Source organism: Barbatula barbatula (genome assembly GCF_947034865.1).
Source record: "Barbatula barbatula genome assembly, chromosome: 21".
Classification (NCBI taxonomy): domain Eukaryota; kingdom Metazoa; phylum Chordata; class Actinopteri; order Cypriniformes; family Nemacheilidae; genus Barbatula; species Barbatula barbatula.
In genome coordinates this window covers 1,058,708-1,071,464 of record NC_136784.1, presented here as the reverse complement: position 1 = coordinate 1,071,464, position 12,757 = coordinate 1,058,708, and the positions used below count along the sequence as shown (strand labels likewise).

The window sequence follows — 12,757 nt, the reverse complement described above, 5'->3', positions numbered from 1 at the left end:
ATGATCATTTCTATCCTATTCATACAAAAAGTCCTAGTGCGGCTTTAAAAGTGATTATATTTTTGTTATTTTATAGGCTTGGCAGCACCTTCACGACTCAAAGACGGCAGCGAAGACGTCCAAGATCTCTTAATTATCTCTCACATTATATTTCATTCTCCCAGCAGATCGAGAGTATTTATCATTGTGCTCCGTACAAACATTACGGATGCAGAGAGCAACAAACCGGTTTAATGGGTGCAGTTATTCCGCTGTCTTTCATCTTTTAAAGGTTGTCTCTTACGGTTCCTGAGCCAAACGCAGGTCAGGTCTTTGCTGCCGCTCTCGTGGTCATCAAATGCTCCGCACCTCGGCCCCCTTTAAAATTTACAACGGAAAAACTTTGCTCGGCAGGAAAGCTGTTGGACCTTTTTCCAGGGCTTGTGGTGGTGTTGGGAAGCGCCCAACGTTTCATGTGTTTGTAAAGAAAAATAAATGAGAGTCACGGGCAGGTTCGGTACACCTGTGTAAGAAGTCACGTGGAGCCCACGCTTCTGCCGCTCCGTTAGAACAGGAAGTGCACATCTGGCCGAAAGGAAGTGATCACAGCGAGCTCCGTTTCAGCAACACACCTCAGGTGTGAGACAGCCTGGCGTTTCTCTGCTTTTCTTCATATGCACTAGTGAAAAAAGTTTCGTGAGAACATTTGCTTGTATCTTATAAAAACAGCAGAATGTCAGGTGATAAAATGTTTAATGAGGTGACATGTACACTTTTACTCGGAGAGCCAAAAAGTAAACAAGCGCTCCTATCTGTGCTCTACAAAATAAAAGCCTGTAAATGTTCTTCACACTCGCCTCGCCAGGGCTTTAGCACATTTAATGGTGCACATTTAAAGTTCTGAAAATAACCACTTTGAGATGTTTGCCTAAGAGCAAATGATCAATACTTTGGTCTAGACTTCTCTCAGTTCGGTACGGTTCTTGTCCAGAATTCTGGGACCAGACCGCGGTTCAGCTGCTGTTCCCTCATACAAGCTCAGTTATAACCACAACATTTCATTTTAACGTTTTAGTTTAAGTTGTAACGGGTGTGTGGAAGCCGAGCCTGTTTCCTGACAGACATGTGATGTGAAACTGACTTCAGCTTTTAAACCCAGAGGACATTTTTATTGCTCAGAGCTCCAGAGATTTGATGTTGAGTTCTCAGTTGTGTTTTATTGAAGTCTCAACTTGTTTCTCCTAAAATTGCTTTTGAGAAATAAAAGTGAGAATGTAATTGTTTAGTATGACGGTGTAAATGAATGTAGATTGTAGAGGTAAAATAATCTGAATTTGGGTCCCTGTTGATCAAATTGAGATCTTCAATAATATTGACTAGGGAATATTGAATAGGGACATTTGTGAGATTTCTGACTTTCCTCAAAAGAAATATCTGAGAATGCACAACTATTTACTTATTTTGCTTAATTTCACATAAAAGTAGGGAAAACACAGAAAATTATCAAAACTACTAATTATATTTTGTCCAAAATCCCTTATTTCATGAAACCTTTAAGTAGAAACTTTCCACTGAATGTAATATATCATGTCTTTATTTACATTGTGGAAGAATTTTAAAAGGGGGTGGAGTCAGATGTGAGTGGGCGGCCCTGCTCCGCCTCCTCACAGACACCTGTGCATGTGGAATCTTTAGTATTTGTATTTTGTTGTGTGTTTGTGAACGTTTTTCAGTATGTGTTTTCTTTCCACCCTTCAGGGTTGAAGCGGTGAGCGTTTGGGTTAAATCTCTTTGTTTACTGCTTCAGTAATGGATTATTGTGAGATGTTGCCCGGGGCAGCACAGAGTTTATACGGCCAATGAGATTAGTTAATAGTATTTACGAGTGTAAAACCGAGATCTTTTCCCATGCCACGAATATGTGTGCGCTTTAACCCATAACTAAAGCTAATTACTCTCTCTCTTCAGATTTTCCCAGCAGAACGACTCCCATGATGCATCCTGCCTTCCTCACCACAACACACGCATTAGTGCGGCCATTGATAAATCACCCTACGGTCGTGGCCATTCATTTCTGCCCGTCAGCAGTGTGAGGGCTGTGGCTTTGGGGGTTTGTGTTGGCAACAGGAGAGAGAGGGGGAGAGAGACGTGCGGTGAGGGTCGCTCCAAAAACAACAGTTCCTGATGGAGGGGTAAGGCCACCGGTTCCTGACAAACTGGCATGAGCCCCGGTAACATGAGCTCATGTGAAGGTCCACAGCTGGGAGCGGAAATAAAGCCAGAATGTTTCTCCTCCACCTGATCTCGCCCTTTTATATCTCGACACAAATTATTACTCCCATGTTTTCTTTTGTCTGTGCACGCACCGTCTCCATGCCTGTCGTGAGACAGTCCCGCCCTCCTCTTGTCCTGCTATCTGAAGCCCCACAGGTTTTCCAGAGATGATGATGGAGTGCGCTTTGAGCGCGATGCCAAACTCTCAGGGCTCGAAACCAACAGAACGATATCTGGGGAGAAATTCAACTACACTTCCAAAAGACGTCACATAAAAACAGCGAGAGCTTTGATTTGTTATGAGCTCCTTGTAAACATCTCAGGATTGAGCCACGGATTCCTCCAGAGGCTCTTTTTTTTGTGGGGTTTCATTAGAGAACGCAACATCATCCAAGTACAATTTGTTTCTTTATACGTTTTTCAAGGTTGCCCATAAGCACTCGAGATGTTGTAATAAATCATCTTTTTAAAGAAAGCATGACTTTGCCAGATTTTTCCAAGTCTCCTTCACAATGCTATGAGTTGTTGTCAGGGTGATGCTATGTGGTTGTTAGGTCCAAATCGTATGCGTGTATAGCTTTAAAACATCTCTAGGGTTTTCTGGGCGTTTGAATGGTGATGAGTTACTGAACCAAGTTAAGTTGAGGATTTGTCTGGTAGTGTGTAGGATCATTTTCCCCATTTTTCATGATATTATTATTGGCACAAGATTAAAAGAGCCACTCCTCTGTCTCTATAGTATTGTGGTCTGTGGATGTTCCTTTAAATTAAGTGAGTTCTTTAGGTTTTAGTAAGCAGACATAAGTCTGACTGCCTAAAGCGGCGTTTCTCAACGAGGGGGCCGAGGACCTCAACAAACTTCAAAGGCAGTTTCGAGAATTCGTTTTTTAAAATAAGAAAAACAAGCAAAGATTTTTATGTGTCTTGTTGTTTTTATCTTAAAAATACATCTTTCTAGTTACGCCATTCTAGAATAATATATTGGGTAGATATTGTGAGGGGGCCTTAAAGCGATACTCCACCCAAAAAAAGGAAAATTTTGTCACAGCAACACTGCAAAATATCTTTCTCTTGTTTTCTAATCAAAACATATTTTAAATGTCTTAAATTACCAAACATTTCCATAACATGAAAAGCGATCTAAGATATTTAGTCTGGTTTCATGAAAGAAAATATAAGAAATAGGTCAGATTATGATTAAAACGAAATTGAAAAATAAATCCATAAGTTACTGGCAAACCTGCTGCAAAACAGGTTTTGTAATCAATGATGTCCTTGAGATGACATTTTTCCAAATATCTTTCTTTGTTTTCATCAGAACAAAGAAATTGAAAACAGATTTGGAACAGCTTGAGTGTGAGTAAATTATAATAAAGTATAAAGTCTCAAATCCCTGAGGTATGATCAATATTATAGTGACTCTTGCATGTTTGGATGCTTGTCCAAAAATGTGTAACTGTTTTTCATTGACTCTCCTGTCATCACTGAATTTGCTGAAGTTTAGTGCACGGTGTGTTTAGTTTGCTAATGTTGGGTATTTCCCTGCTTTTCCGGCCAACGGCAAGGGAACTGTGGATATTAGTCAAGCGGGGAATTTTGAGAGGTCTTATGTTTGTTAACTGGTCACAAAAATATATTTACACCCACGGGTTTGGTTTTTCAGTGATGTAATATTTCCTGAGCATTAGCAGGGCTGTGTTGAAAATGCATGTTTTATGAACGACACTCAAACTGACATCTGGTTGGGATTGTCTTGCAGAGAGTCGCGGCAAGCTACTTATATCTTTCTTAAAGTGAAAACCAAAGTGTAGGTACGCTGCTGAAACAAAATGGCCGTGTCATGTGACTCAAGCGGCTTGTAATAAGGTCACATTAAGACATCTCGCACCGGGAAACTGGATTTTCTTTAAATGTACGTCATGATTACTGCTTCTGAACATCCAGGCAGCGCAAGAGAGCGATGGGAACTGTAAGGTGATGATGTAACGACGTCTGCATTCCAGATGTTACACCTGCGGCAAGCGTTCGTCCAATGGAAACTATGCTGCGGTTAAAATCTCACCACAGATGTTTTCAAATTCTGTACATCATCATTTGACTTTGTCGGCACGGTTTGAATATAAAGGAATAGTTTGCCCAATAATTGACATGATTTTAATATCAATTCACTCTCATGTCATGTCTATCCTGTATGAGTTTCTTTCTTCTGCAGAACAATACAGAAGATATTTTGAAGATTTTGGTAACCAAATCACACCGAACCCCATTGACTTGTGAACACAAAACTTTCACAAGGAATTTCACAAAATAACTTATTTTGCACATACAGGTTTACAACCACATGAGAGTCAATAAATGATCACATATGTGGACTCCTTTAATGTCACTTTAATCTGTTTTGACTGGATTTCCATGCTTTGTAAGACGACACAATTTCCTTACAAATTAAGCAGAATTCGATTTCAAGGAACACAGCATATTAAAAAAATCACAACGACTGATTTCACTTGAGAGAGAAAAATATTCTATTCAAATACAAATCAGAAGAGACACAGAGACAGCAATGCAAACGAACATTGAAGTTATATTTTTGTGACCAACAAAAGAAGGTTGTGTCCCAGTAGGGTCGTCCTCTAAAGTCAATACATACTGATGGTAACACTGTGCACCTTCATGCTGAAACGAAAAAATACAGCAAGTGCAGAACAAGGAAATAGAGCGATTCATGTGTGTGTATTTAAAGGCTCGCTCGCTCATTCAGCTGTGCAAACATCCTTCAGGGTTTGTTGAGGAACGGCAGTCAGTAATCCAGGGAAACAGCAGGGAGGTGCAAAGTGTAGAATGCAGGTTTCTGACAGCCTCCCCTGTGAGTTATAAAATTGTAGACTTTCAGGAAAAGTGTTTTGAGTGTTTTGTGTCCGTGCCAAACTCTTGACCAGGATGCTAGGTTCTTCTGAGTGGTTCTAGCTACAGAAGTGGTTTGTTGCTAGGGCGTTGTTAGGCTGGAAGCTAGGATTCTAACTAGCCCAAGCTAAAATAAAAAAGAGCTTCTGAAATAATCTGTTCTTTAGGAGTGTATTCTACTGTAGATCTCTCTCTCTCTCTCTCTCTCTCTCTCTCTCTCTCTCTCAGTGCTTGTATTTGGTAAGTTTAAGACACACACACACACATACACACACACACACACACATACACACACACACACACACACACACACACAAGCTGTCAAAACCTCATGCTGAGATTCAGTTGCTGTAGGGAACAGGATGATATGCTTTATAAGGGGGGAAATCTGACCGTTCTTTAATCATCAGTTCTGAACAAGAAATCAGTTTGGGTTTTATTGGGTTGTTCTGTTGTTACTGCAAATGAAAGAATAAAGTGATCTTTGTGGAACTTCTGTGACATCATAGTGCCCCCTGTTATTTGACTGTGAACAACAAATACTTACAAAAATCCATGTACTTTTCACTTACACTCTTCAAATATAAGTCCAGAAATGATAGTTGATCTTAAGTGCACAATTGCACCAAGACAAGGCAATATCTACATCTCTAAACCCACCTGCTCTGAAAACACACACGGTGTCAGGAAATTCCTCTCTGGCTGTGGAGTGAAAGACTTTGAGGTTTACACCAGCATTATACATGTTCACAACACCTTCAGCTCCTGCCGTCTGTCACTGTTAACCGAAGCTTCGTCAGCGAAATGCTTCAGAAAAAAACATTTTATGGTTAAACTGACTCCACAAAATGTTAGTGTGGTTTCTTTTAATGCCAAGATATTTAATAATTGTGCTTAGTTGGCATGACTCAACAGCAGTTTATTAAAAATAAAAGTGTTCGGCAAAATAGATAAAGACCCCCCTCATCTGTTCATACACCCAAACACACACCTCTCTCTCCCTGTGCGTGCGTGTGTGTGTGTGTGTGTGTGAGAGAGAGAGAGAGAGAGAGAGAGAGAGAGAGAGAGAGAGAGAGAGAGAGAGAGAGAGAGAGAGAGAGAGAGAGAGAGAGAGGAGAGAGAGAGAGAGAGAGAGAGAGAGAGAGAGAGAGAGAGAGAGAGAGAGAGAAAGAGAAAGAGAAAGAGAAAGAGAAAGAGAAAGAGAAAGAGAAAGAGAAAGAGAAAGAGAAAGAGAAAGAGAAAGAGAAAGAGAAAGAGAAAGAGAAAGAGTGGTCCTGTCACAATCCTACTGGTTTAACTTGCCTGACACCTTCATGTGCATCATTAGTTGTGTCAAGCTTTAAAACATCCAGTTTCATGTTTCCTTTAAAGAGTTTGTTCTTCAGACCTCGACAGTTCAAACTGTGCCAAAAACATTTGATAATGTGTTAAGTGTTTGGACCATTTCTTTGGTCAGTGTTGTGTTTATTCTATATCTGAATTATATACCATTTATGGTCACTTATCCATTCTTTATATCATTTCTCATTTTACATAATCTTTTGTAGTACAACTCATCACAACTATGAAAAACAAATGTTACATTGGAAAGAATGTCCAGACTAAAGAAAACTATAATAAATGTATATTTTGTTATATTTTATGATCGTTTAAATTGAAACTGTAAGTCAGAATTGTCAGAAATATTCTCTCATCTGTTGACATCAAACCTGTCATGACACGTACTGTAATGATGTTCTATATTTCAAGGTAAAGCATTCTTATCATTGTGTTTCTGTGTATTTTTAGGTGAGCCGTTCCTTTAAATGGGTTCCAGTTGGACTTATAAATCGTCCCAAAATCTAGTTTTCTATGGTCTTTAGGTTTAAAGGGATAAAATATACAGTATAAAAATCATTACGCCTATGGACTGTCCCCATGCGTGTGTATGTACAGGTGTTAAATATGAGGAGACTCGCTTCTCATCTGAAGATACTTGGAGAGCTTGCTTTCTTTCTACCGTTGAGTGACTACCGTTTCCCTGCAGAGACGTTAACTGCACAACACAGCCTCTGTCCTTACTGTCTCTTTACTGTATTTCTCTCCATTATTTCCTATTCAAGATCAATATTTACCCAGCAGCCCCTGGGGCTCAGGATTACCTCATATTCTCCGTGTCCAGCTGTGCTTTCTCAGGGTCTCCATGGTAACCTCAGGAATGTGCACATCATGTTTATCCTACTGCCAGGAAAACAGACAGAGAGAGAGAGAGAGAGAGAGAGAGAGAGAGAGAGAGAGAGAGAGAGAGAGAGAGAGAGAGAGAGAGAGATTAGGGAAAGTCTCTTATAGGTCTAAAGTCAGATTCCTGTGTTAAGTTTATTCCCCGTATGAAAGGAAACCGCTTTTAGTGTCGTCATGTCATGAAACCCTTTAGGGCTCCAAATATTTTGCTCCTGTGCAGTTTTCATTTGCTTAAATATGACATAAATCAATTTTTCATTTCTAAAGTCCAGAAAGAAGTTGTGAAGTATAACACCAACATCATGTACCGTTGAACGATGACTTTTGTGTTTTGGTTTCCGGCTGCATTTAGCAGATAGGCATTAGAGGCTCTTATGAAGTGAAGACCAAATAAATCAACACACACAAACTGTAAGGAAAATCACCAGTCACCGGCACACACACGTCTACTGCTTCAGCGTTTCATATCACAGTCACACTCACTCTCTGCCAATGTCTGTTTCATCTTGACTCATGTTTCTGTTTCAAAAACGTTTGTGTGGCCGGCAAAATGAACAGCCCAAGATACCCGTTGAATCAGTAATGTGATCGGACAGATTCGTTATTATTTCTTGTTCACTAATAAAATGCAAATGTGTGACATTGAGCATGGAAATGTCTTTGTAGGTGAGATTTCCTCACATCCTTCAAAGCAGACAACATCGTGATCAAGTCACGCTGGATAACATGTGTCCTCAGGTATTACACAAAGTTTTGAAATCAACTCCTGTGCATTATTTTTATACAACCTGTCGTGTTCTGGATTAGGTAACAAGACTTGGATTTTGTTTCTCTTAAAAGTGACCGATGGAAACTTTGACTTTTCCATAGCAACGTACAGCTATTTGCTCTGATTTGCAAAAGAAAAGCCGTTGAAGTGTAGCGTAGTCTTGGGGAATGTTATGTTTGGTCTTCTCGCTAATAGAAGTCTCATTATTTAGCCTTTCGGGACACCGGGAAACCGAGCAAACAGACAGGGACTGACCCTTTGTCAAGCACCTCTTCTCTTCTGAGGATCATTGTGGCCCTCGGGCATCGAATGGCACGGTTCAGTGTGGAGAGGGCATGTGGACTTCCTTCAAGTACGTTTCATTGAATTTGAGAAACTGATTTTGTCCACAGCCAAGACATAAAGGAGGACACGCCCGGGGGGAAATTAAGAGACATATTAAAACAGCAGGACTGAGTTCATGGACTCTTGCCAAACGGATCTGACTTCATGGATCTGACCGGATTTCGAAATTGAATTTTGTGGTGCACGCAACCTAGATCAGTGGAGAATAGTCGCCCACCTTATAAAAAGCACCACAGGTGCATTCGTTGTGTCTTGAAATGTTTTATTCAGCATTCATCTTTTCTAGATGTTCTGTCTAAAAGCATGGATGTGCAAACGTCATTATTGTGCCCAGCAATGTTTGACTTGGTGAGTGAAGCGATGGACATGCAGAACAAATCCATTTTGGCACCAAAGGAGACCCACGGCGCTCCAGGCTCATATCGCAGCACCGAGTGCAATGGACGGTACGAGGACTTGACTTCCGACCTGTCATCGACCTGCACGTCTCCGGTGATCAGCGGGAATCCCAAACGCAAACGGGTGATCAGCAGCGTTCAGCGCCAGGCCGCAAACATCCGAGAGCGCAAACGGATGTTCAGCCTAAACGAAGCGTTTGACCTGTTGCGCAGGAAAGTTCCCACGTTCGCCTACGAGAAAAGACTGTCACGGATTGAGACTTTGCGTTTGGCTATCGTTTACATCGATTTCATGACAGAGATACTCAATAACGATTAAACGTGTCATCTATATTTCCACTGCATTTTTATGGTTAGACGAATGTTTATTAAGGGACACTCGTTTATATAGTATTACAAACAAATGTTATTGTGATGATGATTACTGTTATTTATGCCTGAGGCTGTAAGAGGCTGTACAATTTGGAAAACAAAACGGTAAGGATATGTTTCACAAATAAAAAGTTCAGAGTCTAGCTATGAGGCTGGAGTGTGCTCTTTTGGCCAAAATGTAGAAAAGTAATTCGGTTCAGTTTATTAACTATAATACTAATTTAATCAATATTAAAAATACTTTAAAATTTTGGTTTCAAGGTATGATAGAAATCCCAAAAGGAACACTGTTTATTGCAATCATTTATAGTGTTTGGACATGGCTCAACTTAACACATCTTACAGGTATGGGCCTATAGGGCTGCCTGCACAATTGGTTCCCAAATGAACATCTGGACACGTAGTACCTGTACCTCTCCAATGAAGGTAAAATACAAATTCCATGTAAATGTGGCCTGTTCGCGTAATTTTGTGGTTAATGTGAATCCTGAAGAAGATGCGCATTTACGCACGGTGTCGTTACGCAGAAAGGTTTCATCAGTGCGCCCCCTTGTGGAGAATTTGAAACGGCTGTGGTTCAAAGCATTGCCTTCATTGAGAGCTTGTCATAACCACACTTCTTCAACCTTTAAAATACCTTTAGTAGTTTAAATCTAAATGTATAATGTTGACATACATCAAATATTTAAAGTAACTTCTATTCATTTACTGTATTCGTTGTAAAGACTTTGCAAAGACTTTGGCTCTGTGAAAGGAAAGGGGCAGTTTTGGAGGGATGTGCTTGGACTGCAAAGGCCACACAGTTTGCGCGTCGTCTGCGCTTGGCGACCCGCTGCGTAGAAAAACGCTGCAGAAGGAAACCTGACTCTGCAATAATACTAACACAGACATGCATTTCAGAACATGTTCAAATAAACAATGTGGTCTAGTTAGCCAAGCCAGATTCTCTTTTCTCTTTCACAGTGACTTAGAGATGGATTGCTGCCCACTGACTGAAAATAATAATCTTCATAGCAGATGGATTCGCAAATTGATTGTAAATTATTCAATCATAAACTGCACCGTTGAAATGCAACACATCATTATTGACCAAAGAAAACCCCAATCTCAAACCAAAAGGTAACTTTTATGCACTCAGAGCATTTTGTCCCAGCGGTCTCTCCGCTCATTCCAGTAGATGTTCAGGGGGAGAGAACGCAGTGAAATCTATTCAAGTTCTGAACTACGAAATGTTGTGCAGTTTATTGTGAATTATTTCGTTCTGATTTAAATTTTGAAAAAAAAATTAAAACTCACATTCATTAAAAGACTAATTAATCACTGCGCAAGTTGAAATAATAGGTTCTTGTAATTACTGTATAACGGTTACCCTTTGGGGTCACTCGCCTTTCCCTCCCTCTTGCGTCACATCCCTTTTGTCCAATCACAAGCCACTCCAAAAAGTTTGCGCCCTTCAGACTATAAGAGCCTCCAAAGCTTCCTTCAAGTTTAAGTAAGAGCACCAGAGACTCGGTGATATAACGAGAATCCCACTGCTTTTAACCCCGTCCGGTCGGAGTGGAAATCTGGAACAAATTATCGTCAGTTTGTCTCTCACTCAGAAGGTGATGTTTGAGGAAGAGATGCAGGACGAGTGCAGCTCCCCGGAGTGCAGCTCCCCAATGGACAGTCAGGGAAACAGCGAGGAAGAGCCCGACAGGCAACCGCAGACAAGATGCGGCAGAAAGAGACGACCGAGCAGAAAAAACGGAGAGGACTCAGACAGCCCGACGCCTGGGAAACGAAGCAAGAAATGCAGCACCAGCAGCAACAGCAACAGCCCCGAGTCTCTGGAAGACCTGCAGACGCAGCGCGTCATGGCGAACGTACGCGAGCGTCAGAGAACTCAATCTCTGAACGAGGCGTTCGCATCCCTCCGCAAAATCATCCCCACGTTACCCTCCGACAAACTCAGCAAAATACAGACTCTTAAACTGGCGTCCCGGTATATTGATTTTCTCTGCCAGGTTTTGCAAAACGACGAGCTGGACTCTAAAATGTCCAGCTGCAGTTATGTGGCGCACGAGAGACTCAGTTACGCGTTTTCTGTTTGGAGAATGGAGGGCGCGTGGTCCATGTCAACATCCCACTGATGTATGGTACACACTTCTGCTGCAACCTGGTATGCAATGCACTTCAACATGGTTCTTGGATATCCGATTTTAAGCTTCGCTACAGTCAAACGTTTGGACACGTTGGAGAGAATGTGTTTCTCGTTTTCTTAAAACCTTTTGACTTTTTTGCCAAAAAACTTATCGTTAGTTCTGTACACACATACATCTTTGTCACGATTTTTTATTGGAGTGCAGACGTTTAAGAGCATCACAGAATGCCCTTCATCCAGTTGTGTGCTGAGCTGCAGTCCAAGGCTGGCTGCTTTAATATTATTATTATTTGTTAAGGTTAATTGTGTAACTAAACTTTCTAAATCACTAAAACTTCCCTCAATTTCACTTGTGGTAGTTTATTTATTATATCATAGAAAAGAGTAGATGTGTACAAACATTTTCTTCCTTGCAACTGCCTTTGCAAAACATGCTTCTCTATGAAACCCCCAAAAATATTATTTAGCACCTAATCTGCTGGCCTAATGGATTTTGTGCGCAGAAGCATTCGTGCATTACATTTGTAATACAGACATTTGATACTGAATCATATATTGTTTTTTCATTTATTTTCTCGTTGAATATTAAACTCACTTTCGTCTTTTTTTGTGCAGATTGTCGTGCATTACCATCGAGTTCAAATAATTCGAGCCTCTGGCAGGAGCAACCCACAATCATGGCGAAATAAGGATTGTAACGGGACATTCTGGAGCATCATGGCGTCATTGCAAGCACTTACAATCGTGAACTACGACATTGGACCTGGAATTACAATCAGATCTGTGCTTGTAATTGAAAATGTGCTTTTCTGACGATGAAGGTGGAAAAACATGTGCTTCTGTATACATGCATGTCGTTTAAACAGACAGACATGCAGGAGGAGACGATGCACTTCTGGGATTGCAACGAGGTGCATGTCGTCATATTTATTTCTTAAAGAAACAATCGAAGGAACGATTCTTGCTCATACCTGTGCAAACATTTTCTTTGTCTGGTCCAAGAAAAGACGTTTATTTATTTATTATTGATTGTCACAATGCAGAACAGATCTGGTGTCTACATGCATTTCAATTACAGTGTAAATAGAAAATACTGTACGTGTATATTTTCTGCAATAAAACCTGGTACGAAATGTATGTTTTGGCATGTTTTATGAAGGGGGTTAAAACCTTTTAATTTTTAAAAATTTCAAGTTGCTGCGTTTCGCAAAACTGAAATAATATTACTGACAAACTACATCAGGAATCGAAATGTTAGAATAATAAAAATGATGATTTATTTTGATCTCAGATTTTATTTGGAATATGACTAGTATTTTCGATACAAACAAAAGTTAAATCAGAAAGTTAAGA

The 12,757-nt window shown here is 40.4% G+C and overlaps 1 protein-coding gene across 1 annotated transcript; it reads left to right on the top strand.

Annotated features, from left to right (window-relative positions):
- The first annotated feature begins 10,757 nt into the window (after positions 1 to 10,757).
- twist1a (twist family bHLH transcription factor 1a) lies at positions 10,758 to 12,540 on the top strand. The gene is made up of 2 exons (XM_079485537.1): positions 10,758 to 11,422; positions 12,020 to 12,540. Exon 1 carries the CDS (start codon positions 10,869 to 10,871, stop codon positions 11,391 to 11,393), a length of 525 nt encoding a protein of 174 aa, XP_079341663.1. The 5' UTR covers positions 10,758 to 10,868; the 3' UTR covers positions 11,394 to 11,422; positions 12,020 to 12,540.
- The last annotated feature ends 217 nt before the right edge of the window (positions 12,541 to 12,757 follow it).